This window comes from Arvicola amphibius, chromosome 10, assembly GCF_903992535.2.
Source record: "Arvicola amphibius chromosome 10, mArvAmp1.2, whole genome shotgun sequence".
In the NCBI taxonomy this organism is placed as follows: domain Eukaryota; kingdom Metazoa; phylum Chordata; class Mammalia; order Rodentia; family Cricetidae; genus Arvicola; species Arvicola amphibius.
Window position 1 is genome coordinate 114,054,059 of NC_052056.1, and position 27,271 is coordinate 114,081,329.

General features: G+C 41.0%; 2 protein-coding genes across 12 annotated transcripts in view; one reads left to right on the plus strand and one right to left on the minus strand.

The window, feature by feature from the left end:
• The first annotated feature begins 6,820 nt into the window (after positions 1 to 6,820).
• Positions 6,821 to 26,946, plus strand: Yars2 (tyrosyl-tRNA synthetase 2). Of its 4 annotated transcripts, XR_006020897.1 has the most exons (8): positions 6,821 to 7,609; positions 8,433 to 8,600; positions 10,587 to 10,742; positions 11,279 to 11,449; positions 13,488 to 13,533; positions 22,079 to 22,236; positions 24,173 to 24,276; positions 25,236 to 26,946. XR_006020897.1 is itself a non-coding variant. In XM_042055893.1 (6 exons), the coding sequence occupies exons 1-6, from the start codon at positions 6,825 to 6,827 to the stop codon at positions 22,082 to 22,084; spliced, it is 1,332 nt and encodes a 443-aa protein (XP_041911827.1). In that variant the 5' UTR covers positions 6,821 to 6,824; the 3' UTR covers positions 22,085 to 22,240. The 4 variants fall into 4 exon arrangements, 2 of the variants coding, with proteins under 2 accessions (XP_041911827.1, XP_038201315.2); XR_006020896.1 differs by lacking the exon at positions 22,079 to 22,236; XM_042055893.1 differs by lacking the exons at positions 24,173 to 24,276; positions 25,236 to 26,946 and having other exon boundaries at positions 22,079 to 22,240.
• The window catches only part of Dnm1l (dynamin 1 like), a 50,283-nt gene continuing 37,568 nt past the window's right edge, over positions 14,557 to 27,271 (minus strand). For 2 of the 8 annotated variants that reach the window (XM_038345381.1, XM_038345379.1), the window contains 11 exons: positions 25,588 to 25,708; positions 25,240 to 25,395; positions 24,944 to 25,033; positions 22,970 to 23,062; positions 21,345 to 21,401; positions 20,712 to 20,789; positions 20,387 to 20,419; positions 18,737 to 18,913; positions 18,465 to 18,574; positions 16,469 to 16,628; positions 14,557 to 16,268 (listed from right to left, as the gene is read on the minus strand). In XM_038345381.1, the coding sequence (XP_038201309.1) occupies positions 16,212 to 16,268; positions 16,469 to 16,628; positions 18,465 to 18,574; positions 18,737 to 18,913; positions 20,387 to 20,419; positions 20,712 to 20,789; positions 21,345 to 21,401; positions 22,970 to 23,062; positions 24,944 to 25,033; positions 25,240 to 25,395; positions 25,588 to 25,708 (1,132 nt within the window). In that variant the 3' untranslated portion in view covers positions 14,557 to 16,211. The remainder of the gene's footprint in view (positions 16,269 to 16,468; positions 16,629 to 18,464; positions 18,575 to 18,736; positions 18,914 to 20,386; positions 20,420 to 20,711; positions 20,790 to 21,344; positions 21,402 to 22,969; positions 23,063 to 24,943; positions 25,034 to 25,239; positions 25,396 to 25,587; positions 25,709 to 27,271) is intronic. The other 6 variants (XM_038345385.1, XM_038345383.1, XM_038345382.1 and 3 more) reach the window with 3 other exon arrangements.

Here is a 27,271-nt window from a genome sequence, read left to right on the forward strand (position 1 = left end):
TGGAAATTTTTAAATATAAAAAAATAAACCATATAAAAAAATAACGCCATGCCCACAGTGTGTACGAAAGACTGCAGGGTTAAGTGTGTCAGTTAATAACGCCGTGCCCACAGTGTGTCCTACAGGTAAAGCTATGCAGCTTCCTGCGGCAGAAAGCTCCTCTTTAATTCCCAGCCTCCCCTCACACACTCCTGTACGCTCAAGCACTCCTGCACACTCGCAATCCTGCGCTCCTTCACACGGCATCCTAAACTCGCACAACACACTCCTTCACAACTATGCAATCACACACGTGCACTTACTCACACACTCTTGAGCTAACTCTCTTGCGCTCACACTCTGACATCCTACACACTCCTGTAACTAACTTGTGTCCTGTCTTGTACTCCTGTGCTCTCACATGTCCTTTCCAGACCAGGCAGGCATGGAGGAACAGATACAGGCTGGCAGGTAGTTTGCAATATTGTGTCTCAGAGCATGAGTCCTGTATGGCTGCTTGCGGTATAGAAATAGCCTGTACTTATGTTTGGGAAAGGAAGAGGTAGACAGAGATCAAAAGGTTCTTGGATCAAGTGTGGTGACCCTTTTATCCCAGCATTCCAAAGGCAAAGGCAGGTGGATTTCTGTAAATTCAAGTCCAGCCTGGCTACATAGTGACTTCTAATTCAGCCAGGGCTATATCCCTGCCTTAAAAAAAAAAAAAAAAAATAAATAAATAAATAAAAATAAAATCTGCTGTTTCGATCTTTCTCCAAGCTCCAGCAAAGGCATCGTGGCATCCACAAGAAACACAGTGCTGTGCACATGACAGATCTGTGGCTCAGAATCAGTGACGGCGTTTACAGCTCTTGAGGCTGTCATTTATTGCACACACTACAACACAGGGCTAAGCCTTGGGCAAGAGGACAAAAGATTATAGTCTAGTCTGGTTCATCAGGTTAAAATCTCAGTAGTGAGCCGTCCTTGGAATTCATTCTAAGCGGAAAATTCGAAAATTGGCAATTATAGTAAACTGAGAACCATTCTCTGAACATTTTCTTCGTGTGGAGTACTGCAATGTGACCGCAGGTAGATAGCTCAGAAGGTAGTTATTAGCCAGGGGAGCATGTGGAGGCAGCAGCAGACATTCCTGCTGCCTGGACGGACTCCCTCGTAAATCTAACATCAATGAGCAGTTCAAGTCTCAGAAGCCTGGGCTCTGCCTGCGAGCTGTTACCACACTGTATACCTGGCAGGAAATGAAAAGCATGTCCAAATATCACAACCCCACACGGATGCTGTCCACAGCCACCGGCAGCAGTCCTGGACGCTCTGGAGGGCCCTTTAATTCCAGCTTTCGGGGTCGTGAGTTGCACCGAAGGCCTCCTCCTGCAGCTGACCGGTGAGTATACTCTGAGAACATGTCCGTAGGCCTTACGAGATGGACTTCACCATGCTCGTTTCTACAGTGCCCTCTGTTTCACCCAAGAACCAAAAGTTTGCGGCTGTGGCTGTGAGGGTACAGAGTTCTAGGGTGCATCTGCCGCCTCCAGTGTGACCGGAAGTTACATGGTATGTTCACCAGGCTTGCTAGGAACCGCGGGAAGGAAGTTGGTGGAGAATAAATGAAGTTTAGGGTTGCTGAGGAAATGTTTTTGCTAGTGTTTGCTCGTGGACAACCCAAACTTACGCTGGTCCTTAGGCCCGTCATCATTGTCAAAGGACTCTAAGAGGCAGCTCCCGGGGGACAGCGTGGGGTCACAAACGCCATTAAGTCCTGGTCCGGCGATAATTCTACCAGCTGGGCAAGATGACCCTGGGTAACAGCCGTTCAAAAGGAACTTTGTGGGCGGCGGCCTTTAATCCCAGCACTCAGAGGCAGGCAAATCTCTGAGTTCAAGGCCAGTCTGATTTCCAGGTCAGCAAAGGCTACACAGAGAAACCCTGTCTTAAAACAACTCCCTCCCCGACCCCCCCCCCCCCCAAAGAAGGAAGGAAAGAAAGAAATCTGCCCAGGTGACCAGACTTGAAGTTTCCTGTCTTTGTTTAAATTCTCAAAGTATAACTTGCGGGGGGGGGGGGGGGGGGGGGGGGGGGGTAGGGCTAAAAGAGGCTTAGGGATGGTAGCGTATGTAAATGTATGATCTTAAGGCTATATATGCTGGTAAAGTTTCCTGTTCAAGGCTGGATCCCTTTGTGCATTAGCCAGAATGTGTTGTGTGCTATCACTACAGAGCCTGTTCCATTATTAATATCTTAGTGTGGGCAGCGAGTTCTCCATGGGAAGGCATATTCATTCTATAACAAGTTCACAGCTGTAACTTCAGATGCAGGGAAACACATGTGCACAGACAGACATGCAAGCGAAGTGCCCACACACAGAAAACACATAGAATTAAAAAATTAAAAACCAAAAAAGCAAAGCAAACCAGCAAAAGTACCAACAAAAAAAAAAAAAAAAGGAGGAAATGGATTTTTTAAACTTTTTTATCTTTTGGTTTTTCGAGATAAGGTTTCTCTGAGTAGCCCTGGCTGTCCTGGAACTCACTCTGTAGCCCAGGCCAGCTTTGAACTCACAGAGATCCGCCTGCCTCTACTTCCTGAGTGCTGGGATTAAAGACATGCACCACCACCACCCGATAGAATTTTTTTTTCTTAACAAATTTTCTTTTTTCCTTTAATCTAATTGGATTTTTGAAGTCCTGGTTTTAAAATAGATAAAATGTATTTGAGTGGCATGCTTTAACAGTTCCACATAAAATCACCCATGAATGAAGTGACCCCATGGCCACTGCCTTGGTGGCCCAGTGTAAAGAAGCCTCTGCCCCCTGCTCTCTTTGGTTTCACAGTTCAGCACTGAACTGCATTGGAGTACCAGGTGAGAACAGTGTGTGAGACCGCGGGGATTGGGTTCTTTGACAGTCCCGGGGTTATATAGAGAGTGGTGACTCACACCTATAATCCCAGCATTCAGGAGATGGAGAAAGGAGGAAAGGATAGCTGCCAATTCTAGGCCTGCCTGATCTACATAGCAAGTTCCAGGTTAACCAGGGTTAACTAGCAAGTTCCTGTCTCAGGAGAAAGTAGAACCCCAGTTCTTGGCTACAGATACAGCTCAGTGGTAGACCGCTTACAGTGCGCATAGGACCCTGGCTTCCATCCTCAGCACCACTAAATAAACAAACCCAAGTTCCCCCTCTCTTCCTGATAGGCCATCTTCAGCTTGCTGTCATTTGTCCTTTGATCTCTTCTTGCTCACAGAACACTAAGCAGTAGCACCCAGCATCCCGTTTTCAGAGAGCAGTGACAAAGAACTGGCCTGTAAGCACCCTCTCCTCCATCCCACTATTTTAATAAATAAAACTTTCCTAGATACTTCTATCAAGAAGGTTTGCCCCCCCCAGCCCTGTCTCTCTCTCTCTCTCTCTCTGTGTGTGTGTGTGTGTGTATCTCTTGTATTACCCAGTGCTACATATCTTCTTTTTTATTATTATACTCTAGTGCTTAATGTTATGATTTATGATGGCACAGGTGACCCTGGCAGGTCCCATTGTGGGTGGGAGACAGACAGATATGCCATGCAGGGAGAGAGCTTGGGTATAGAGTATAGTATTGGGAGGGTATAAGGTTTAAGGGTAAGTGGGTTATGGAGGGGAGAGAGAAAGAGACAGTGAGAAACAGAGAAAGAGAAGAAAGGGGGAGAAGAAGGCAGAGAGGCTGCCTCTTTAGAAGAACAGAGAGGAAGAGGAAGAGAGGAGGCAGGAGATAAGCTTACCTCAGCAGGAAGGGGAGACTGGGGTGGGCGGAGCTTGTCTCTTAAAGGGACAGGGTACCTAGGTGACAGGGCAGGACAGCATAATTATAACATTCCCTCGACGTCCACAAATCAGCATGAAGTAGTCTCAAGAACTCAACTCCCTTATCCTCTTAATCTGCCATGCCTAACTCCTTGCCTTTTTATTTTAAGAGAAAGATGGGAATGTTATAATTATGCAAGCTGATCTCCTCTCTTCCTCTTCCTCTCTCTGTCCATTCTTCTAAAGAGGCAGCCTCTGCCTCTACTCCTCCCCCTTTCCTCTCTGTCATCTCCTTCCCTCTCTCCCTCCCTCCCCCCTCCCGTGTGTGTTTCCCCTCCATAGCCCCCTTACCCTTATACTTTATACCATCCCAACATTGAATAAACTCTATACCCAAGCTCCCTGCATGGCACATCTGTCTGTCTCCCACCAGCCATGGCCTCTCCCACCTGCAGTGGGACCTGCAGGGTCACCCATGCTGCCATAAATCATAACACTTAAGAGCAAACCTAGGCCTGTGACGTGCTGGACAAGTGCTCCTGCACTAAGCTATACTCCCAGCTTGCACATCCACTCTCAAGCCACTTCTTAGCATAAAGAAAGTAAAATCACAATTCCTGTAGGAGCCAGAATGATAAACTAAATAGAAAAAGACCACCAAAGGAAGTTCTTCCAACCATTTTCACCTGCCAGAGTAGGACTCAGCCATCTACAAGTTTAATGGAGGCCTGAGTCTCAGTAGTTTACCCTAAAGCAATACCTGGTCGTAGGAAGGACCATATACTGAGATTACCCAAGAACAGAGCATCCAGAGGAAATGCCTAACATTCCAACCATTGTAGATGTTAAGTATTTTTCTGGACCGCCAAACCTCTCCACACAATAAGTCAATCAGACCAAATTGGACCAGAATTAGAAGATGCCCAGGTTTAAAGAACACAGGCACTCCCAGGTGGCCCCCAGGAAAACACGGAGAGAGGGAAAGGAGAACAGAATGACCACCAAAGAGGGCATGTTACCATTTTTATATTAGAAAGTATGACTGTTGCACAAGTTTTAATTGGTCTTAATAGTAAAAACCCGGAGTCAGATATCAGGGTAAATGCTGAAATATCAGAGAGATGGAGCAAGCCACAACCAACTCTTTCCTTGCTAACTCCTCTGTCAAAAAAGAAGGACCGAGAGCCTGTCCAGTACTGCCTTATATTCCTTTCTTTCTTGGCCCAGCCGTATCACTCACTGTCTGTATGTACGGACCTCTAGACCTCTGTGGTTAATTGTTTGCTAGCTTTGTCCTCTGACCTTCAGGCAAGCTATATTTGTTAGAGTTCAAGTAAAATATCACCACGTATGTACGACTTCATATTGTGGCTTAATCACTTCACTACTGCTCCTCTTCATAAATACGTGCACTTATGCCAGCATTATGTGATGGCCCTATAATTAATGGAGACATTTTCAGATGATGAAAAATTAAAACCTCCTATCTAGTATTAAAGTTTATTTTTAAATCTTTTAGGAATAGATCTGACTCTGATCATGGTGATTTACACCTATAATCCTAGCATTTGAGCAGCTGCGGCAGGAGGACTGATAAAAATTTGGAGCCAGACTGTCCTATATAAATAACAAATCGTTCCCACTCCCCGCCACATTGTCTCTTACACATTGTATTCCATAGAGGACAACAAAGAAGGTGCTATATGAGACATGACAGCAACAGCAACAGTCTTGGCAGAAATAGCCACATAATGATCTTCTTTTCATAACCTGATGTGATGGAAGAGCTGAAGCTTTGTCCAGAAGACAGTAGGGAGCATCCAAAGGTTAAGCTTTCAGACTCTGAAGTTACAGCCAGGACTAACATTTGATTTTATAACTAAGTTTTATTTTGTAAATAAGCCTACCTTCTTACTTCAATTCAGATGACGGTGGGAGGAAACCCCAGCAGAACTCATGGAGGGGTGCTGCTTACTAGCTGATTCCACACAGCTTGTTTAGCCTGCTTTCTTATAGCACTGAGGACCACTAGCCCAAAGGGTGGCACTACCCACAGTGAGCTGGTCCCTCCCACATCAATCACCAATCAAGAAAATACACTACTGGCTTGTTCCTGGGCCGGTATAATTCAGGGCATTTTCTTGGTTGAAGATCCTCAGTGACTCTAGCTTTGTTAAGCTGGCATAAAACCAGCCAGCACAGCTCAGTTGTTCCCCTCTCCCTCCATACCCCGCATCTCTCATGCTATTGCGGGCGTTGTCCACAAAAGGCACTTCTCAGTAATCCTCCAGTACTCGAATCTCTAACAGGCAGTTCAGGGCAGCACGAGGCTCGGTGTTGAAAATACGGTCAAAGTAAACTCATGTCTGGAAATGTCGGCATAAATTTCATTATTTTGTACAATTCTTGTATGCTAGTTAAAATGTTTAAAGAAAACGAGTCAGATTTTACGATGGGACCTGGGGGCTGGCTCACCTGCCATACAGTGAGAATTCTCATCCTGGTCAGCGGGAGATGTGAAAGCACCTGATAGATTAGGAATTTGAATGACCTCGGACTTGCCTCTCGATATAGCTTGGAGGAGACTGCCACCTCCAGGACACTCACTAAAGAAGGTGTGTGTGTGTGTGTGTGTGTGTGTGTGTTTGTGTGTGCGTGCCGGGACACTCACTAAGGACGGGGTGTGCACGCGCGAGCGCGTGCTGAGGCTCTCACTACCTTGGGAAATTGGTACAACGAGATTTCGTCTCCACAGTGCTCCGAGCCTGAACCAAGTCCCAATCTCTTTCTCCAGACTTCGGGAACTTGAGCGTCACAGGCTTCTAGCATGATCGATCATTTAACTAACAGTGAGCAGCTGGGAGATAGGACGTACTACCGTGACGTCCACTCGGAGAATACTGGGGGCCACAAGACGGGACTCACGTGCTCCACATTGCCGAATTGACCACAACACTAAAGTTTACGCCAACTCCGGCTCCCGCCCCGGCGGAGCGTGCGCAGAGAGACCCTGAGGCGCGCGAGGTCGCTGGGCGGCCCAGGCCCAGCATGCCCTGCGCGGGGTGCAACATGGCGGCGCCCACGCTGAGGCGCCTGTATCGTACGCCCCAGGCCGGGGTCTGGCCGCGCGGGCCGCGTGTGGTGCGTCCGGGCGCGCGGGGGATGCTGGCGGCCCCGAGGGCCCGCGGCCTGTTCAAGGAGTTCTTCCCCGAGAGCGGCACGAAGACAGAGCTCCCCGAACTCTTCGACCGCCGCAGGGCCGGCGCGTCACCCCAGACGGTGTACTGCGGCTTCGACCCCACGGGCGACTCGCTGCACGTGGGCCACCTGCTGACCTTGCTGGGGCTCTTCCACTTCCAGCGAGCCGGCCACAACGCCATCGCGCTCGTGGGGGGCTCCACGGCTCGCCTGGGGGACCCCAGCGGCCGGAGCAAGGGGCGGGAGGCGCTGAGCGCCGAGCGCGTGCAGGCCAACGCGCGCGCCCTGCGCCGGGGGCTCGAGGGCCTGGCCGCCAACCACGCGCGCCTCTTCGGCGACGGCCGGCCCTGGGGCTCCTTCACGGTGCTCGACAACGCGGACTGGTTCCAGGAGCAGCACCTCGTGGACTTCCTGGCCACCGTGGGCGGCCACTTCCGCATGGGCACGCTGCTGAGCCGCCTGAGCGTGCAGAGTCGCCTCAAGAGCCCCGAGGGCATGAGCCTGGCCGAGTTCTTCTACCAGGTGCTGCAGGCCTACGACTTCTACCACCTCTTCCGGCGCTACGGCTGCCGCGTGCAGCTCGGCGGGGCGGATCAGCTGGGCAACATCGTGTCGGGCTACGAGTTCGTCCACAAGTAAGCGTGGGTTAGAGTCTCCAGAAATCCAGGGCGAGTGTTCGCCCGCTGGTAGTCCCTTACCCGTGATGAAGATGCTCAGAGAAAGATTCTGCCCTTGCGAGTTAGAAGGTCTGAGTTGTGGGGTGTTGTAGAACTGCCGAAAGCCGGCCACTTAAAGAGGTGGATTGTGTCTGAGTCACCCTCAGTTTCCCACTTGAGAAATTGCTTTTCTGATTTATACCTGAAAATAGTTGGACTTTTGTTCTTTTCGCCCTTCGCCCCGTAAGGATTTTCACAGCATTTTCTAGAGGAACTTGGAGGGTAGGGCTGGCTCGTGTGCTACACGGCAAGATCATAAAGAAACAAAAACTCCTTACAAAGCACCTCCTAAATGTACCTTCCTAGTGCCCCTTCACCCAGTTTTGTCTTTTTTTCCGCCTGATCTTTCAAAATCACTTCCTGTAGGTTTCGCGCAATCGCAGTTTAGCATGACAGATCTAAGTAACTATAAAGTGAATGCTGCTATAGTTCCTAAGGACTAGAGTCCAGATTGAGAGGGGCATTAAAAAAAAAAACCCAGCCTGGTGGTGGTGGCGCACACCTTTAATCCCAGCACTCGGGAGGCAGAGGCAGGCGGATCTCTGAGTTCGAGGCCAGCCTGGTTCCAGGACAGGCTCCAAAGCTACAGAGAAACCCTGTCTCGAAAAACCAAAACCAAAACAAAACAACAACAACAACAACAAAACCCAAAACCAACAACATAGTAAGTAAGCAGACTCAAATCTGAATTTTGCTCGGTGGACCTGATTGTGCTTACAGAATACCGTGAATGTATGTGTAGGTTGACCGGAGAAGATGTATTCGGAATCACCGTTCCACTGATTACAAGCACAACTGGAGCAAAGCTGGGGAAGTCGGCTGGCAATGCCGTTTGGCTAGACCGAGAGAAGACATCACCATTTGAGCTTTATCAGTTCTTTGTCAGACAGCAGGATGATTCTGTAGAGAGGTGAGTTTTAATTGACAGCTGAGAAAAATATGTAGCCGTGATTTAGCCTTAGATTGAACCTTTAGTCTTCGTAGATTTTTTTTTTTATGTTGATTCTACTTATGGTGTCTTCACAGGATATTGCCGTTTGACTGTCGTGATTGTTTATTTTTACATTACTAGAGTTGAACACAGGGTTGAACAACTTTTAGGCAGGTGCTTACCATTGAGCTGTATACACCCCAGGCCTGAAAACAAATTCAGGTGTTGTGAGTTGCCCAGGACAGCCTCTGACTTCTGTCTTTGGCCTCAGCCCTGTGTCCAGCTGGGGTTACAGAATGCACTGGTGTGCCTGGCAGCAGTACGCCTGGCAGCGGTGTGCCTGGCAGCAGTGAGGTTTCCCCGTGCTCTTCCTTCTACACGCTAGATGAGCATGACCACACCTCAGTCCTTCTGGGTACTGTTTGCTGCTTAAAATAGAAACTACAGCGACTGGCTAGAAAATTTCAAACCCAAATTGTTTTTATCTCCATCTAGCAAGTACATAGAATTGTATCACTTGCACGTTGTCGGTTAGTCACTGTTATCTTAAGCAGCCTCTCCCTTTGCCGCATCTCACAGCTGCGACACCCCAGTTTCTTCTCTGTGGTGTACCAGCAAACACCTTTAGGCTTTCCTCTGCTGGTGAAATGTACCTGTGATTCCAGTTGTGGGAGAGGCTTAGGCTGGGTGTCTCTTTGAGACCCTCCTCTCCTCACTCAATCTAAATAGTGTACCACATACAGTTTCATTTGCAAAGATACTTTAAAAAGCCAGCTTCTTTATTTTTACTTAGGTTTTAAGTTTTGCTTTGTTTTTAAACGTGGTAAATCAGTCTTTTGAGCCGTGTAATTCAGCCACAAAATCCTCTGGTAGCTGTTGTGAAAATACCTAGTTGTGAGTGTCGGTTTTGTACTGTACCTTAATCTTAATAAACCCACTCATCTTGTTTCGCTGTGGTTGGTCTCCTCAAGTCTTTGGTATGATCAAGGATTCAGCTTTCCCGAGTGCAGATGTCAAAGGGAGAAGAACTGTCAGACGCTGGTCTTTGTCTCCTGTTGCACCAGTGACAGTACCAACTATGCCAGAGTGATGGGGAATGAACTTAGACAGTACCAACTATGCCAGAGTGATGGGGAATGAACTCAGACAGTACCAACTATTCCAGAGTGATGGGGAATGAACTCAGACAGTACCAACTATTCCAGAGTGATGGGGAGTGAACTTAGTACCAACTATGCCAGAGTGATGGAGAATGAACTCAGACAGTACTAACTATTCCAGAGTGATGGGGAATGGACTTAGAGGTCTATGAAATAATAGTTGGACATAAGCTGTGATGACGCAGTCTCTACTGGGCATATGCCTAACAAACTCATGCATGTGTGTACAAGAAAAGTATGAGGGTACTCATGGCATGATTGTTATGTTAAAAGTAAACACACATGCCCACAGTACAGTATTAGTAGCTTGGAAAGCTATGCTTGTGATCTCATAAATCTCCCAAACATGCTGGTGTGGCAGAGTAGTTAGACAAAAAATGTATTTTGCATGATTTTATTCATAATCTTGTATTTAAGAGGATGACATCATAAGTAGGCTTTATAATGCTTTGTTAAGCTTTTGTCTACATAGCATTTTGCGAAAGTTAACCTACAGAATACTATTCATGTCCAGTTTTAAGTTACACATGCTTTTTAAGGATACACATAAAACAAAAACGTCCAAGTATGCTCCAGGAGGCATACAAATTATCTCTTGGCATTAAAAAGGGAAGGAGATGGGGCTGGAGTCTTGGTTTATTTTTGTACCGTTTGTTACTTAAGGAACGTGGAAAACAAGTATTGGAAAATGTTGTCCACTAGGGTAGTGTATGTCTAAGTGTATAGCTTGAGTACATGAAGTTGTCTTTCTTCTGACGGAGCTAGTGGACGGTGCACATCTACTGCATCATTCCTTGTCCTTCAGGTACCTGAAGCTCTTCACTTTCCTTCCCCTTCCGGAGATTGGTCACATTATGCAGTTGCATGTCAAAGAACCAGAAAAGCGGGGTGCTCAGAAACGACTGGCTGCGGAAGTAACAAAGCTTGTTCATGGACAAGAAGGTCTGGACTCTGCTAAAAGGTTGGCTTTAGAATAGTTAATGCTCCCACTCCACAACACAGCTCTACACAGAAGGCATGGAGAGCATCTTGGAAGAAAGGGAGGAAAGAGTTTATCAGAGTCAGAGGACTGGAAACTGGCGTGGCTGTAAGATTGTGTCCCCTAGAAGTGACAGAGAAGCACCCATAGTACAACAGTAGGGCCGCCTAAGCAAGTGCAATACTAAGTGTAATGTACCGTGGACGGGGAAGTCTCACCAGGCCCTGCCCCTCAACAAACAACTTCAGGCAACTTGGGAATGCTGATAGGAGAAGTTAATGCTTTTTGAAATTTAGTAGCTAGACAAGAAAAATTGGAGATGATGTTTTAGGAGTTTCTCATGATTAACCTGGACTGTATTTAACTTTAGTATTTTAAAATTGTCTTTCTTGGATAGATCTTTAAGTTAGTGAATTGCACAAAATAGATGCTGCTGAATGAAAACTACACTGTGGAGCATTCCATAATTGGTTGAGGGTGGGGTGTAAGCAGCCCTGATGTGCTTTAATGTTTTCCAGGTGTACACAAGCCCTTTACCATAGCAGCATAGAGGCACTGGAGGTCATGTCTGACCAAGAATTAAAAGAATTGTTTAAAGAAGCTTCGTTTTCTGAATTAGTTCTTGACCCTGGAACAAGTGTCATCGATACATGTCGGAAAGCAAATGCCATTCCAGATGGTCCCCGAGGGTAAGATTTAACTGTGGTCCTTAGTTCACAGTGAAACATTGCACTTGACAGCATGTTCCAGAGTGTTTTCCCGATAGCGCTTTCAGGTAACTCATTTCCTGCAGAAGTTAGGGCCATATAGTTGAAAATGCCTTGACCTCGCTGTAGAGGACAGTGCTCCTTCAGTCAGTATTTCTCTGGGATCAGTCAGCTCAAGCTTGGTCACAGAAGTGAGAAGATTCTCAGGACTTCCCTCTTAAAAAATTTAATCATTGAAAAGAAATGAACATAGAAACAGAACTTCATAAAGCTTATAAGCTATAGACTATTCCCTTTGGGAATTACATTTTTCTGCTTATTGCAATTCCTCAGCCCTACCATATTATTAGAATACTTGCTCTACAAAAAGTGATCTGGCGCGAGGAATATCCAGTTATAACTGAACAGCAAGCAACATGTACAAGGAAAAGCAATAATCAGACACTTTTGGTGCCTCATCTTTGGGACTTTGCACATAAAGTCCCTGTCATTTGCCCATGGTTATTACATAAATAACATGTTACAGTTACTTGTTTTGGAATGTCTGCCTCTGGGTGCAGACCAAGTGCCATGTCTCCTTGTCATGACCTGCCACTCTACCTTATTTATTTCCTAATACATTTTACCTAAAGTACACTAAATTTAAGGCTGGAGTCCAATTTTCCCCTACAGCAAGTCTGGGTTTATGCATTTTCTTGTGATCATCACACTGGTACATTTGTTGATTAGTCAGAGTCAGCATTTTTCATAACATTAATAAAAGCGTTGGTCTACATATTCACCATGTAACGTCTTCCTAGAAGAAAGGAATTTATTTCTAAATATAAACAGTTTTGTTGCTGGCTTGATTTTATAAAGCTGTGTTCAATGAGTTGCTTAACTTTATTTAGTAACACATGCAGATAAAAGGTTTATTCACAGACCTTCAAGGCTCCTTTTTGTTTCTTCTTGTCAAAATTATCATCATCCAGTGTCTTAGCATCTTATTTGTTAAAAAGGTCCCAGCCCTCACCTCCCCAGTCATTGTTCCCCCCAGAGAAACAGCTAGTCCTTTATCACACAACAGTGCTTTGTCTTTATCTCTTTGATGCTACTTATGTTTAGCACATAGTAAGAAATTTATTGTATGAACTGGATGTAAACTTCAGTAAAACCTACTTCTGCTATCATACATTTATTAAACTAGCTACTGATTTCTCCACTTATGAATTCAGCTGAATAAGAATTTTTTCTTTTAAACAGTACTATTCTGCAGGAGTTAGCTCGAATCAGGAAATATTATATTTTTATTTATTGTAAGGGGGAAAACTCACAAAACAGGAACAAGTCCAAGCTCAGCCATGCTGCTAGGGAACCAGAGAGAGGGTACCTGGGCCATGCGCCCCTTTTTCTCTGGGTCCTAGAAAGCCACACCCTAATTTCATCCCACCTCTTGAAGATAATTGGTTAATAAAGCTTCCCCATCACTATCATAGTCTTAATATTTTCTAGTTTCCTATCAACTTTCTTAAAGCGTCAAGTAGGGGTATTTGTTACTTTTGTCTTATGGGTAGTATACTTTAAAGGCAAATTGTTCTTCTTTGTTTTCAGAAGTTTCTTGTCTGGCAGTTTTTCCCCTCCAAAAGAATAGAGATTGACTCTCCATTAAATACATTATGAGGCCAGGCGGTGGTGGCACATGCCTTTAATCCCAGCACTCGGGAGGCAGAGGCAGGCGGATCTCTGTGAGTTCGAGGCCAGCATGGTCTACAAGAGCTAGTTCCAGGACAGGCTCCACAGCCACAGAGAAACCCCATCTCAAAAAACCGTTTTTTTTGGTGAATGTGTCAAAAAGCTGGTCCATCTGAGCCAGTAGTGCAGGCCTATAATCTCAGATGCTTGGGAGGTTAAGGCAGGAGGATCACAGGTTTAAGACCCGTCTGAGCTGCAGTGTAAGTTCATGTCAGCCAGACAACATACTGACAGAAAGGTCATGTCAGGTGACTGGATGCTTCTAGTTATTAAACCTTTCTATTTTCAGGTATCGGATGATAACAGAAGGCGGAGTCAGCATAAATCACAGACAGGTAACAAATCCTGAGAGTGTTTTAGTAATTGGACAACATATTCTCAAGAATGGACTTTCCTTACTTAAAATAGGAAAAAGGAATTTCTACATTATAAAATGGCTTCAGTTGTAAAAGATTTTGTCCAAATTTACCCATCATTTTTCAAATCATGGCGGGTTTTCAAAACCAAGAATGGAACAAACACAAGGTCTTAATATGTAAAATTTTGTGCATTATTAAATAAAGTGTTATTTAACTGTGTTATTCTTATGAAAGATCTAGCTATCTTGCTTCTTGGACTGATGAGGAAGTACAATGGAAATTAAGCATATGAAATTATTCATTACGTAAGGCAAAGAGCACTTACTGGGTTCAGTAGTGTTACATAGTTCTATAAACTAGACAAGCTTCTAAGGTCTGTTTAGAAGTGAGAAATCGATTTGTGACATGCTAAGAAGTAAACATAATTTTTAAAAAGACGTGGCAATAGTTTTTAGTAGAAACTGTAATAAGTAGTTTATCCTCCAGCAAAACACAAAGCAGTACCAGATTTCATTTGTCGTTCAGTTTTCCACCCCCTCGCTTGTGTTCAGTGTTTTTACTCATAGTTTCCGCCAATGGGGCTCCTAAGGCAGAAATTTTAAGACATCAAAGAACAAAAGTGTCTTGCCAAGTATGCAGTCACAAGAAGAACAAAGACAGAAGTCTTGAGGCCAGAGTAGTTCAGGTTTGTATACACTACGCAAGTTAATGCTCCAGAACTGATTCTGTAAAAATCGAGAGAGTACCACCCGATTGTGCATGGGAGCAGTGAAACATGAAGTGTTGAGCAGCTTCTGGGAGTCTCAAGTGTACTGTTCACATTCTGAGCACTCATCCCTGGATTACTTGGAACAAGTTTCTGTTTTCAGTCTGTAGACACGGAGATTAACAGGGCCTTGGTGTAATAGGAAAAACGCTGTAAAACTTTTGGTGCAATATAAGCTGGATTGTTAGGTTATGAAGTAGATACACCGTTTTCTGAGGCAAGTCTGGGAAAACTCATTTTCTGGCAAACTTTAATGTCATCTCATACCAGCAGCTTTATTTACACAGAAAGAACACAGTGATCTTATAAATACGACAGATTATCTCGTTTCTGAACACAACTCGGTGTAAATGCACACAAAAGAAGCTTGTTTTCTTTGTACAAAGTGTGTAGTGCTAACAAGTACACTACTGTAGTATGTTTTTAAAGCTAGTATCTTCCATTTAAAATCTACTTGAAATGTTGGATAAGGGTGCATTTTCTCCCCATACAAATTCAAAAGGCTACAGTGGTAGTCATCCCTCTTAAGAAATAAATCATGGATACCTAATAGTTGTTCAAGTACTAACATAGTAGGCAGTGTGCACTTCCTGTCAAGTTGGTACTATTAATAGACTGAGTACTGTATCATCAGATTGAAATGGACTCTTTTGCGTTTGAGATTACTAAGTGGGTATCATAAACTAATAGTATGTTCTTGTTTTCCTTGCTAACGTTTCATAAAATGCCTGGCCATAACCTGAAAAGAAATTTTAGTGTTTTTAACACTAATGTATTATTTGGTTGCAGACAGAACTAGATACACCAAAAATTTTTACTTAGGTCTGAAAATTTTTTAATGATTAATTTACACCATGAATTGTCCAGACAATTTTCACACAATAGGTTGTAAACATGACCCTCAACCTCTGAATACATTCTAATAGTCTATAAGCTTTTAGGTGTATGTGTTATGTCCAAGTATTTTTCTTTAAGAAACAAAGTTCCACTAGTGTTTTCATACCACCATTCTAATGTTCTCTCTTGGTATGGAACTAATGCGGCTATTACCGATTTGTACAGAGTGGAATTTTAGGTCCCACCTCACTGTGAGCCTTGGAGCCCAATGCAGTTGTCCACATTAAAGGTGTATTTGAATTGCTGTTACTCTATTTGTAAACTATGGGAAATTTAGGTCACCGTTGGATCTTTTAGAAATTAAAAGGACTGGCAATTATTACCAAGTACATTCCCAACAGTTTTTAATGTAGGAAGTCAGTCAATTCATGTCTTCAGACTTAATTATGAATCAAAGTATATTTTAATTTTTAACACTACACAGTGTAGACTTTGAAGTGGATAAACCAATAACGACAGTCTGTTCCTACATCTTTATGAGCCTTTTGGATCTTACATATTTCTTAAAACAGCAGAGGTTTTGTTTTTTAAGACTATAAAAATGAAGGATAGGTGGATACACTGATTACGTGAGGAACTTGTCAGGCTCCATCTTTTAAAGCCAGATCAGTCTATATAAATAGTGCATGCATTATAGTCATGAAATGTCCTGGAGCTTTCTGAGGACTATGGCTGTAGCTTTAAGACTACAGAAAAGTTACACGGGTCATCATCTCCACACGCAAACTGCTTTGTACAGCTAGAACATCCATTGTTCTTGTAAGCTTGACTGAGACAGACTTGATATACATGTATCATAGGAAACTTTAAAAATGTGAATTAAATGTGTGATTTGTTTTGTAATGCAGAGTATACTTTTCAGCTTATAGCCATTTTTCACACGAGCAAATTTATACGCTGCAATACACAAGAGTTCATAAATAAACTTCTACTCAGGTAGGTAGTAGCTACCAGGTTCAAGTCAACACAGTCTGGGTGTTAACAGTTCTGATCACCAGAGATGAGTCTCTCGGATTTCAGCAATAATTTGACTGGCTCCTTGTAATGCCTGCATTAAAAGAATAAGACATCCAGTTACAATGTTAATCTAAATTTTGTAAAGAAATGTCTCCATTTTTAATGCTTAAAAGAAAGGCAGTATCTTCTCCGAAATTTGAGTATAATCAAGTACTACTGGGTGGGGTGGAAGGCAAGATCAGAATGCAATTTAAAAATTTTTGAGAAAACTGGAAACAACTTAATAGTTACCTTTAGCATATCAGCTGCTTCTTTCCTACGCTGTGCCATGTCCTCAGATTCAGTCAGAAGATCATCTAATAAGGAAGACTTATACAGCTGACCTACTAATTCACTCTGAAGAGTATCTTTCACATGATTAACCAGAAAATGCATTACTGCCTTTGGGACACTGCAAAACAAAGTAAAATTATATGAAGTTTTGGTAATAATTCTATTCTAAAAAATTTAGACCAGTGGTTTTCAACATATGAGTCACAATCCCTCCGTGGGAGTGGGGAGGAGCCAAATGACCCTTTGAGAGCCATTGCATATCAGTTATTTACATTTTGATTCACGGCAGTAGCAAAATTAACTATCATGTAGCAATGAAAATAATTTTATGGTAGGGAATCACCACAACACAAGGAACTGTATTAAAGGCTCACGGCATTAGTAAGGTTGACAACCACTGCTCTAAAGAGTGTGGCTTCGTAAAAAAATAAGAACACTGAATATTTAATACACTTACTCCAAGTAACATTAATCAAAGCTACAATCTTTGAAAATTTAGCTTCATTCATCCCACTTATCCCATATATAAACACAACAATAACCACTATTCTTAACAGCCAAAACTGAAAATCAAATATCCATAATGTGATGAGTTGATATAGTCAACTGTAAAAAGGAAATGCTGATCCATACTGTAGTATGAATAAGCTTTAAAACAGTGACAAGTAGACTAGATTTAAGGCCCACTGCTCTACATGATAAATCCCATACCCGGCACCATTACTGGACCAAGAACCTATGGCTAGACAGGTCAAAGACCTTAGAAGATAACCTACCACTATTATAGTAAATGGATATAGTATCAAAGCAGTTCATAATGACTTATCATTATAGTGATAGATTGAGACACCTCAACCCTCGTTGGAGAAACTTTGTTGTAGATGGTGATTTACATAGAAAACCACAAGTGGCCAAGATGCAGAGAATAAGACATCACACAATGTCCAGCATTAAATGGAGCAACCTTATCTCCTCCAAGGGTCAAGGATCATTGTGGAAGAGGTAGGGGATGACAGGGAAACTTTTCTGGACATAACAGGGCCATCTGCAAATGTGAACTCAGCTGTTGTGGCAGCACACACAAAACAGTGCAAGCCTAAACCAGACCAAAATTCAACATGATTAGGGTGTGAAGTCCAAAAATTCCATCCCCAGTAGAGGAGCTACTGGCAATTCTCAGCTGCCCTGTTAAGTCAATCAAACTCCAGCAGAAGGCCATATAACCAAAAACGTTAGGCAGCACAAATTGGCCTTGACTGAGGAAGGGAAACACACACACATATTTGGGTGAGAAAGGGCAGAGGGGGATGGATCCGGGAAGAGAGAGTGAAAATGACCACAACACAAAGTTTTCTTAAATTTTTTAAAAAGGGGAGGGGCACCCACAAATGAAGGAAGCCAGACAAAAGGCCACATATTATTGTGTTCCCACTAGCATGAAATATCATAAATATGCTGAATTAGAAATGAGGCAGATAGGATGTTACTACTTTTATACTGAATAAAATCTAACCACATCAACTAATATTTTTTTTCAAAGCACCTTGGGGGGGGGGTTGAATCCAGGGCCTCATTAATACTGCACTAAACTAATTCTATACTGTATATAGGATGGAACTACACTGTTACCCTTCTCTAGTTTGTTTTCAGACTGGTGGGGGGCATTTCAGGCCGGCCTTCTATTTGTGATCATTCTCCTTAAGGCTGAATCTATATCTTTGGTTGCAGACATACATTACTATTCCTAGATCCTCTTATTTAAAAACTTTTTTCTAGCTGATACATAATTTCCTAATCATTCCATGTCTATTGACATGGAATGCTACCACACTTCCATAAGACAGTCTTGCTACCACAGTTAAGTTTTGGAATCAGAACTAATCTAAAATTTTTAACATAAGTTTTTATGAATCAGCATGAACTCACCCAGGGATATTTATATATTAATACTGACCTGTCTTGAATATTCTTTCTGACAATTAGAAAGTATGACTTGATGAGTCTTTCAATAACCTCACAGTCCCGCTGCTCACGGGCAGACAGCTTTCGTGCAACTGGAACTGGCTAAAAGGATGAGGGACAACATTACTTCTGTGCCATTCTGAAATGGCAACATTTAATATTTAAAAGTTAAAAAAATTTTGAGACTTTAATTTCTTCTGTTTAGAGACAGTCTGCTACTAACTTGGTACGTCTGTAGATTTAAGTCAGATTGTTATGACTTACCACATCCAGTAAATTGACAGCATGGCCTTTTTGTGGACTTGCTGGCATAATTGGAATCGGTTTTGATTTTTCTTCAGCAAGTAATTCTTCAGCTTTTGAAGTTTTCAGCATTCCTCTCCAGTTGCCTGTTGCTGGTTCTTGACCACCATCTCCAATCCCACCACCTGCAGACGCAACCTGAAAACACATATTCCAAACCTATACTCTGTATTTTAACAACAAATGAAGCTCATTTTCTTGGATGGTAATCAAGAACATACAGGTAGCACCTATCTGGAATTTATTCAAATAGACAATAAAGTCAGAGATGATGGTGGCATTTGTCACTAGAAACCCGAGAGGTTCTGTATGAAGCTGTCTGCAAGCCAATAGCCAGTGCAGGCTCCATTAATTTTTACTTTGTATTTATCATTTACTGACTTTTCAAAATGTTGCATCATTCTCCACTCCTCAAACACTAGATTAAAAGACAAGAAAACAGGACTGCCACTTGGTTCCATCTCAAAGTAATCTTTCAGCACTAACCATTCAACTATGAGTTTACACAGCTGTGAGCTCATGTCTCTACTTATTCTAAAACTAATTTATATCCCTGATAGTCAAAAGAAAAAAGTCTTTAATAAAAGGAAGACTACATCCTTAGACCCAACCATCACAGTAACAAGCTACCTAAAATGTGAAAATGTAACAAACACAGCATAGGCCCTCATAGTCTGTACTCCTGAGAAAGGATCCAGTGAGAGAATCCACTGCTCCCTTTCACAGCTGTTTCTGTAACCTTATTTTCTGGTTTCTGACTCTTCTAAAAGAAAAAAAATGACTACTTGCTACAGTGGGAAAAACAAAATACATCAATGTTCAAGAGATGTTTTTAGATTTTTAAGATATTCTAAAGTTAACAGAATTGAGTCATATACATGTAGTGGGAGACTGTTCTGGTTCTCGTAAGAAAAAATAGCAGTTTGGGCAGTCATTCAAATTTAAAAATCTGTCACTATCAAAAATATAAAAGTAAGTGATGTCTATATGTAGGTGTTACTGAGTAATTACATTTTTAGTGTTAAACATACATGAATTATGATAAATGAATCATAAGGAAAGTGAACCATGAATGAAATGAAACTGTGTGGTGATTTGCATGGTTCTCTGAAGACCATGGCAGAGAGATGGAGACATCTGTAAGGCTCGGAGGGTGAGAAACTTAAACCTGGAACGTAATGGAAGAAAAAGTGGAAAAGGAATAGGCCTGAGTATTCTACACATGATTTTCTGTGAAAACTATTATCAAGAATCGACAAGCCTTACACTCTTACAATTTTCATATGTTCGTGAAATTCTGTACTCAGAACTGATATAGACACTGATGGGAAACACAGGGAAGCACTGGAGAGGCTGAGCTCAGACCTTTACAGAGCAAATGTCCCAGAGTACCATTTCCAGCTCGGAAATCTTAATCTCTACCCAAACACGGGTAAAACAGTGTTAAAGCTAGGCTAATCCCACTTTACACAGATTAAAGGAACATTAAGACTATAACACAGACAACAAGAAATGGATATTACTATACAAACAGGTTTTTTGATGAACTGGAAGAATGTTTTAGTGAGAACCAAAGGCACTAACATTTCCATTCTAAAGCAAGAGACTCACATTTTTAGTTTCTCTTCTGCTGTCCTGAATTAACTGTTAAAAGATATGTTAAAACATGCAATTTAACAAGCAAGATTTAAATAACAATAGCTTGAAAAATTTAAACATAGGAGATAATTTCCTTTTAGAATCACTTTTCTGTATCTTCTATATAGCAAGCAAAGGAAAGCATGTCAACAATACTTGGATATATACTTTGCTATACAATTTAAAAATCTGGATTAGGCTAAATTAGTCTAACACAATACCCCATATTAATATCGTTTTATTCAGCGTACTGTCTCCAAACTTGGCATGCAGGCTTAGATTAGGAATGAGAACAGACCTTGCCATCAGCCTCAGCAGAAGCAGCAGGGGAGGGCTCCTGGGAGGCAGGTGCCAAAGCACTTGGAACTTTAGAAGACTAAAGGCAAAAATGCAGGGGGGAAAAAAATCAAGGATGCCAAAATGCATTTGGAAACACTTTATAGACAAAATTTTCCCTCTATAACAAAATAGTCAAGTATAAAAACAAAAGTACCCATGGAGATAGAAGTCTGTACTCTATTTCCTACAGCACAGTCCTGTGTTGAGTTTTTCTGCAGATGAACGAGTAAGAACACCCAAATCTAAAGCTGCTGCTCCTTTCTGAGGGGTGTGGGTGGCGAGCACTTACTGAGAGCTTTTCTGACAAGGAACCCAGGATGGAGAATAACACTGCCAAGAATTAACACCTACTACATACAGCCCTTATAACATCACTTTGGAACAAATCTGAATCTTAATAAAAGAATCCTTGACACTTGAAAGCCACCTTTTTAAATTATTCATAGCTTTTAAAACCTTTTAAACTCTTATTCTAACACCCTGAAAGTATCAGAATCAGAGAAAGAAAATCACATTTTCACACACGAAATATACCCGGCTGAGTCTGAATGCTGGGTGTGGGGAATATACTATAAAAACAACTTTATTTTACCTTGTCTCGTGATACAGCTGAAGTGAGTTCTCTTGCTAGCCTGTTTCTTCTTTGTTCCTATAAAATGTAACCAAGTTTTTGTGATTATCAGAATACTGAGATATAGGCCTATACAACATGTTCATCTTAGTTGAAAAGTGTGGAATAACTTAGATTTATTTTACTCTTGGAACTTATACCATAATAATATTAAAAAAAACAAAACAAATCATGGCACCTAACACTTTCCTGTGCTTGTTTTCTGCCTAAACACATCTGCTGAAGGATACAATACAGCACAGAAACAGCTGCTCCTTTGACCAGGGACTCCCAAATGAAGGAAGGGTAGAAGAACTTGAAGAATATAAATCATAAAAAAATGTAAAACCTAAAGGTCATTCAGACTATAAAAACAAAACAAAAACTTCACAACTTAAACATCTGTTTAAAAAAAGGGTTATCCTTTTAAAAAACAGTGACTGCTAGAAAAAGCACTGATAACTGACAGAATGCCTGTCACCCATCTAATTTAGCAATGTTAGAGTCACCTGGTCATGTACTGCGCACCTGCAGTATCCAAGCACCAAGTCAAGTAGATATAGACAAATAAAGACAAGGACACTAAGTCTCAGGCATTTGGAAAATTGATATGTTAAAAATCATGTCAAAATTGCTCCTTAAATGAAAACATCTCATAAATACCCTCAAGCTTACAAAGATCTGTACGATAACAAAGCTTCAAAATGATTTCTTAGGTATAAAGCTACTTGTAGCAAAAATGAGCCTACTTCTTTGTGATTTCACCATACTGAAGACCAGCTGAGACATCCAACCTCATGGACTGAAAAACTACTGGATTCTTGGAACTTTCTGTTTATAGGCAGCCATTGTTGGATTAGCTGGACCACAGCTTGTAAGTCCTTCTGATAAGTACCTTTTATATATCCTTTATATAAAATCTAGTCATTCTGTAAGTTCTATAGCGTGCCTACTTTTAAAAATATTTTTATTTTATATGTATGGGTGTTTTGCCTGATGTATATCTGTGTACTGGATGCATGCTGGTGCCTATGAAGGCCTGAAGGTGTCAGATCCCCTGGAACTGGAGCTGCCATGTGAGTGCTGGAAATTGAACTCAGGTCCTCTGGAAGAACAGCTAGTGCTATCGATCACTGAGCTACCTATCTATCTGGCTAGTACTGTCCTTATGTTCCTACATTTAACATAACTTACTAATTTACTTTCTGGATGTTTAAAAAACGGAGGGGGGGGGGGACTTTGAAGAATCTACTACTTTTCCAAATTATGAAGTCTATTAATCTTAGAATGTTTCCTTCATAGTTTGTAGAACCAAAACTACTTAATTATAAACATTCACTTGGTTTTATACACTTCAATACAAAAAATTATAATAGTTACTGAAAAAGTGCAAGACCATTCTTCAACACTAATCAATAAATTCTTTTTGTTTCCTAAGTAGAAAGTAAAAATAATTGTCCCAAGTGATTTTGAGAACTAAAATTAAGAAAGCAATGTAATGACTTAAGCATATTTCCTGGGCGTACAACTAGCAGTAATATGCCACATTTCTTGTATGAAATTACCTGCAGCTATTTCCAACCTCTGAAAATGATCACTATACTTACCTCTATATTATTATTCATTAGCCCACAGGCATCAGCAAAGTCAGGATGTTTTGTGTTGATATAAGCTAGCTCAATTGCCACTAAGTTATGTACCTACAAAAAACAAAATAAGACTAATATACAAAAATATGCAGTTTAGCCTAACTTTGGTAAGTCTAAATATAAAAACTTTATTATACAGACAATATTGAAAAAGTATAAGAAACATTTTCAAATACTTGATGACAATACTTGAAATAACACTCTATGCCCAATGATACTAAATTAACCTTCAGATTTAAAATTGTACTTCCAGTAAGGAAAAAATGACAGTAAGAGAGCTTCAAAGTAATTTCCTATTACTCGGAAAACTTATTTACCTGGTTCAATTTTAAGTTCCAAGCTTTTAATAAATAACTTTGTTATTCAAACTTCATTACAGAATGTCAAAGCTTATGTTCAATTTTAACAAAAAAGTTCATAATTAGGGAGAAGTTAAACATGCTAATTTTATTCCAACAATGACTATATTTATGCCTGGGGTAGTTAGTAATAACTTAGCCTGAACCATGAAGCAAATAGTTAAAATCAAAAGGGCTGAAAGTCTAATGTGACAGCAATCAAAAAGAAAAGTGAAAATTAATGTTTCATTCTTTCACAGAATTCCTAAGGCTTATGGAGAATAAGCTTAAGTCATTTTTTATCCTTAAAAAATTAATATTACAAGTTATCCATAATTGGTTTTACTTATGTTTTTAACGTTTATAATGCATTTTAGTCATACTCACCGTTACTCTTGTTCCCTCCCCTCCTGTTCATTCCTTTCTTCTTCCCAACTAGCAGTCCCTTTTCTTTCATTTGTCTTTAATGACCCACTGAGTTTCAGTAGGGTTGCTTTAAATATTGGTGAGGGTAAGGGATTGTTTACAGGGCCATGGCCACCTTTAAAGTGTTTTTATCTTCTAGTCTTTAAATTATGTTTCTGGTCACAGTTTTTTTCCCAAAACTGATTACCACACTGCCAATTCTGAACAAAAGAAAAATTATCAAAACATTACTTATCAAATACCAAATGAGCAAGTGCACAAGGTGAGCTACTTGTTGTAACCAAGTAGTTGTTTTCTGGCCAAGGTTATAGTGCTCCTAGTTAAATCACAATTTACAGACAAAAATATGCTGGGAAAAAAAACCAAAAAAAACCCCAAAATCATATTTCTTTTGCAGGTAATAAAAAAGGAACCAAGGCTCTTATGACTGTCTCAAGTTCCAGAACAGCACTCAACGGTGCAGAGCTGGTGACGTGAAGTTCCAGTGGTTCTAGGATGCTGGTGGGTAGAGTGTGAGATCAGGCTTAGGCATCTGATGGACAGCAATCCCTGCTAAGCAAGCGATCACTCAGCAACCACTCACAAACACTTCCAAGGATACTATTGATAAACTTCAAGTGAGGCTCAGTAATCTGAGCGAAGACTTAAATGCATTTTTGTGGCATAAGAGTAATTTCAAATGCTTAAGCTCAGATTTCTGTGATTTTTAGTATTTTTTTGGAGGGTGGACAGGTACATCTCACGATAGTAACAACTAACTCCTACCATCAGGTCACAGAACAAGCAGAATGTGGGTTGCCCCATGTGCTTCAGATTCAGAATAAAGTGAGCTTGCTGTAAAGGTCTGGCTTGCTGAGCATCCAGACACAGACTAATTTCCCATAACAATCAACAGCAGCACAGAACAGAAACAGCTACTCAAGACATTTAACAATATTCTGTCCTCATGAAACTTGGAACTTCAGGCTAATAATGATTAAAAGATCAAAATCAAAATTAAAAATACTGTGTACTAAAATTACTAAAAACTTTCTTTGGAAATAAGACAAATACTTATGATTCACATAGAACACTGGGAAACATGCCTGAAGTGATCATAATGTTATACAGAAGAAAACAACCAAATTAAACCTTTGCTGATAGTGATTCAAACAAGACAGTAGCTCACCATTTCATTTGTAACAGGCAACCTTTTACGAAGAAGACAAGTCACTACTTCAACTATGGCATCATGAAGTTTAGGGAACCGTAACAACTCCTGTATGTAACAGAGAAATAAAAATGTTAGTCTGTTTAATTGAAAACTAAATAATGAAGTACTGAATTAGATTTGGAAGCTACATTTATGAGCACACTATTTAAAATTACTCATAACTAAGGGAACTAAGAAGTTTGCTTTTAGCCCATTTCCCCCAACTCTGAACACAGGACGGATCTGATGGCCCTGTTCCATCTCACAGGTACCTGTGTACTGTAATTACTACAATGCTGAATGATCCTCTGCATTTCCTCATGGACCAGTTCAACACACCGGAGACTGGGCTCTTCTAGACGCTTGATTTGCCGCTTGACCAGTAACTCAAATGAAACCTCAGGCACAAATAAAGCAGGACGGGGACCCTGAAAAGACAAAATTCAGCTCTATTATAATAGCTATGTGCAATTCACGTCTTCCAAAGGATAAAAAGAATCCCTTTTTTGTTCCTTTTTCTGAAAAATGTTTTAAATATGACAGCAAAATACATTTGTACATCAGCTTAAACTATGCATACAAATAAAGCTTTCCCTCTGCTTCTGGCTCAGCATACTCACAGTAGCATTTCTGATGGCAGTCAAAATGTCAATAGTGTTAAGGCCACCTAGTGGGTCAACAGATTCTAAGGTTCGCCCAAAAGTCTCATGGAAAATATAACAAATTCTAGCACCACCGCATCTGAAAGGCATTGAATTATATGATTATGCACTGCTATAAAGAAAAGAAGCTACAAATTATATTTTTCTTTAAGCTTTAAGGTTGTTTCATCTTCTAAGAAAGCCTTATAAACCCAATGGCTGTATCAATTTATACCCCACCAACAGTGAATGAGGCTTCAAGTCCATTCTGTTTCCTTTCAATTTTTTTTTCTTTAGAGCTGAATAGTATTCCATTTATATGTGCTCCAAGTGTTCATTATACATTCATCTGTTGATGGGTAAGTAGTTTGATTCCAATTCTTTGCTTTAGTGAATAACCAACAGTAAGCATGAGGTGTAATTACTGTTACGGTAGGCCACAAGAGTTCTCTGGGTATATGCCCTAGAGGGAAATAGCTGGGTCATATGGTAGTACTGTTCTTAATTTTTTGAAAACTATCCACTCATTTTCACAATGGATGTATTCAATATGCACCCCCACCAGCAGTGATTAGGGACTGCTCTCTGTAACATTTTGTCACATTTGTTGATGAAGGTCAGTCTGACTGGGATGAGGTAGTATATCAAAATACTGAACACTTTTTAAAATAAGTATCGTTCATCTGTGTGGTTTTGTTAAAACTAAATCCCATTTATTTGCCCACTGCCGATTAGGATTTTTATTTCTTTGGTATTTAATTTCCACAACTGGCTGTAAAGTTTACGTATCAGTCTCTAGTCTGAAGTGTAGTTAGTAAAGACCTCCCCTCACCCCTTCAGGCTGTTTGCTCTGCTAACTGTTTCTTTGCTGTGGACCTTTATTTTCATGTTGTCCACTATGCTGATACTATTCACAAAATTCTTGCCTATCCCAAATGTCTTCCAGGGAACTCCCTTGTTTTCCTCTACAAGTTCCAGTAGCCTTTGGTCCACTTTGAATTCACATTTGTATAAGGAATCCACATTAATTCTGCATGTGGACATCCAGTTATACCAGTACCACTTGCTGAACAGGCTCTCTGTTATCAAAATAATGTTTTTACCACTGTCAAAAATTAAGTAGGCACAGCTCTTTGTTTCATTTCTGGGCCCTTTATTCTACTCTATCAGTGTACTTGTCTGTTTTTTATGCCAGTACCAGACTATCTTTATCACCATAGCTCTGAGGTTGACATGTTGGATTTTGTGAGTTCATAAAAATGCTTGTATTGTATATTCTAAACCCATGAAATACGACATTGGAACTTTGATAGCTATTTCATTAAATCTGTAAATTAATTTTGGTTTCACATCCATTTTCATAATGCTAACTTTGTCAATCCAGGAGCATGTAAGCTCTTACCATCATTTAGTATCTTCTGTGATTTCCCTGTTTGGTGTCTTTACGTTCTCATTATAGAGGTCTTTCTCTTTGACCACATCATTATTTGGTTATTTGGATGGGGTTAATTTGTTTGAGAGCACATGGCTGATACATATGAAGGATCTTTTTTAATATTAATTTTGTATTGTGTAACTTTATTATGTTTAATAGGTTGTAAGTTATCTAGTAGACTTAGCAGGATCTGTTAAGTAAAAGAATCCTGTCATTTACAAACAAATA

Excerpts from the sequence above, each read along its gene's own strand:
- Yars2 (XM_038345387.2), top strand. The coding sequence starts at position 6,825 with ATGCCCTGCGCGGGGTGCAACATGGCGGCGCCCACGCTGAGGCGCCTG. Across the intron at positions 7,610-8,432 it reads GGCTACGAGTTCGTCCACAA|GTTGACCGGAGAAGATGTAT; the intron begins GTAAGCGTGGGT and ends ATGTATGTGTAG. Across the intron at positions 8,601-10,586 it reads CAGGATGATTCTGTAGAGAG|GTACCTGAAGCTCTTCACTT; the intron begins GTGAGTTTTAAT and ends CTTGTCCTTCAG.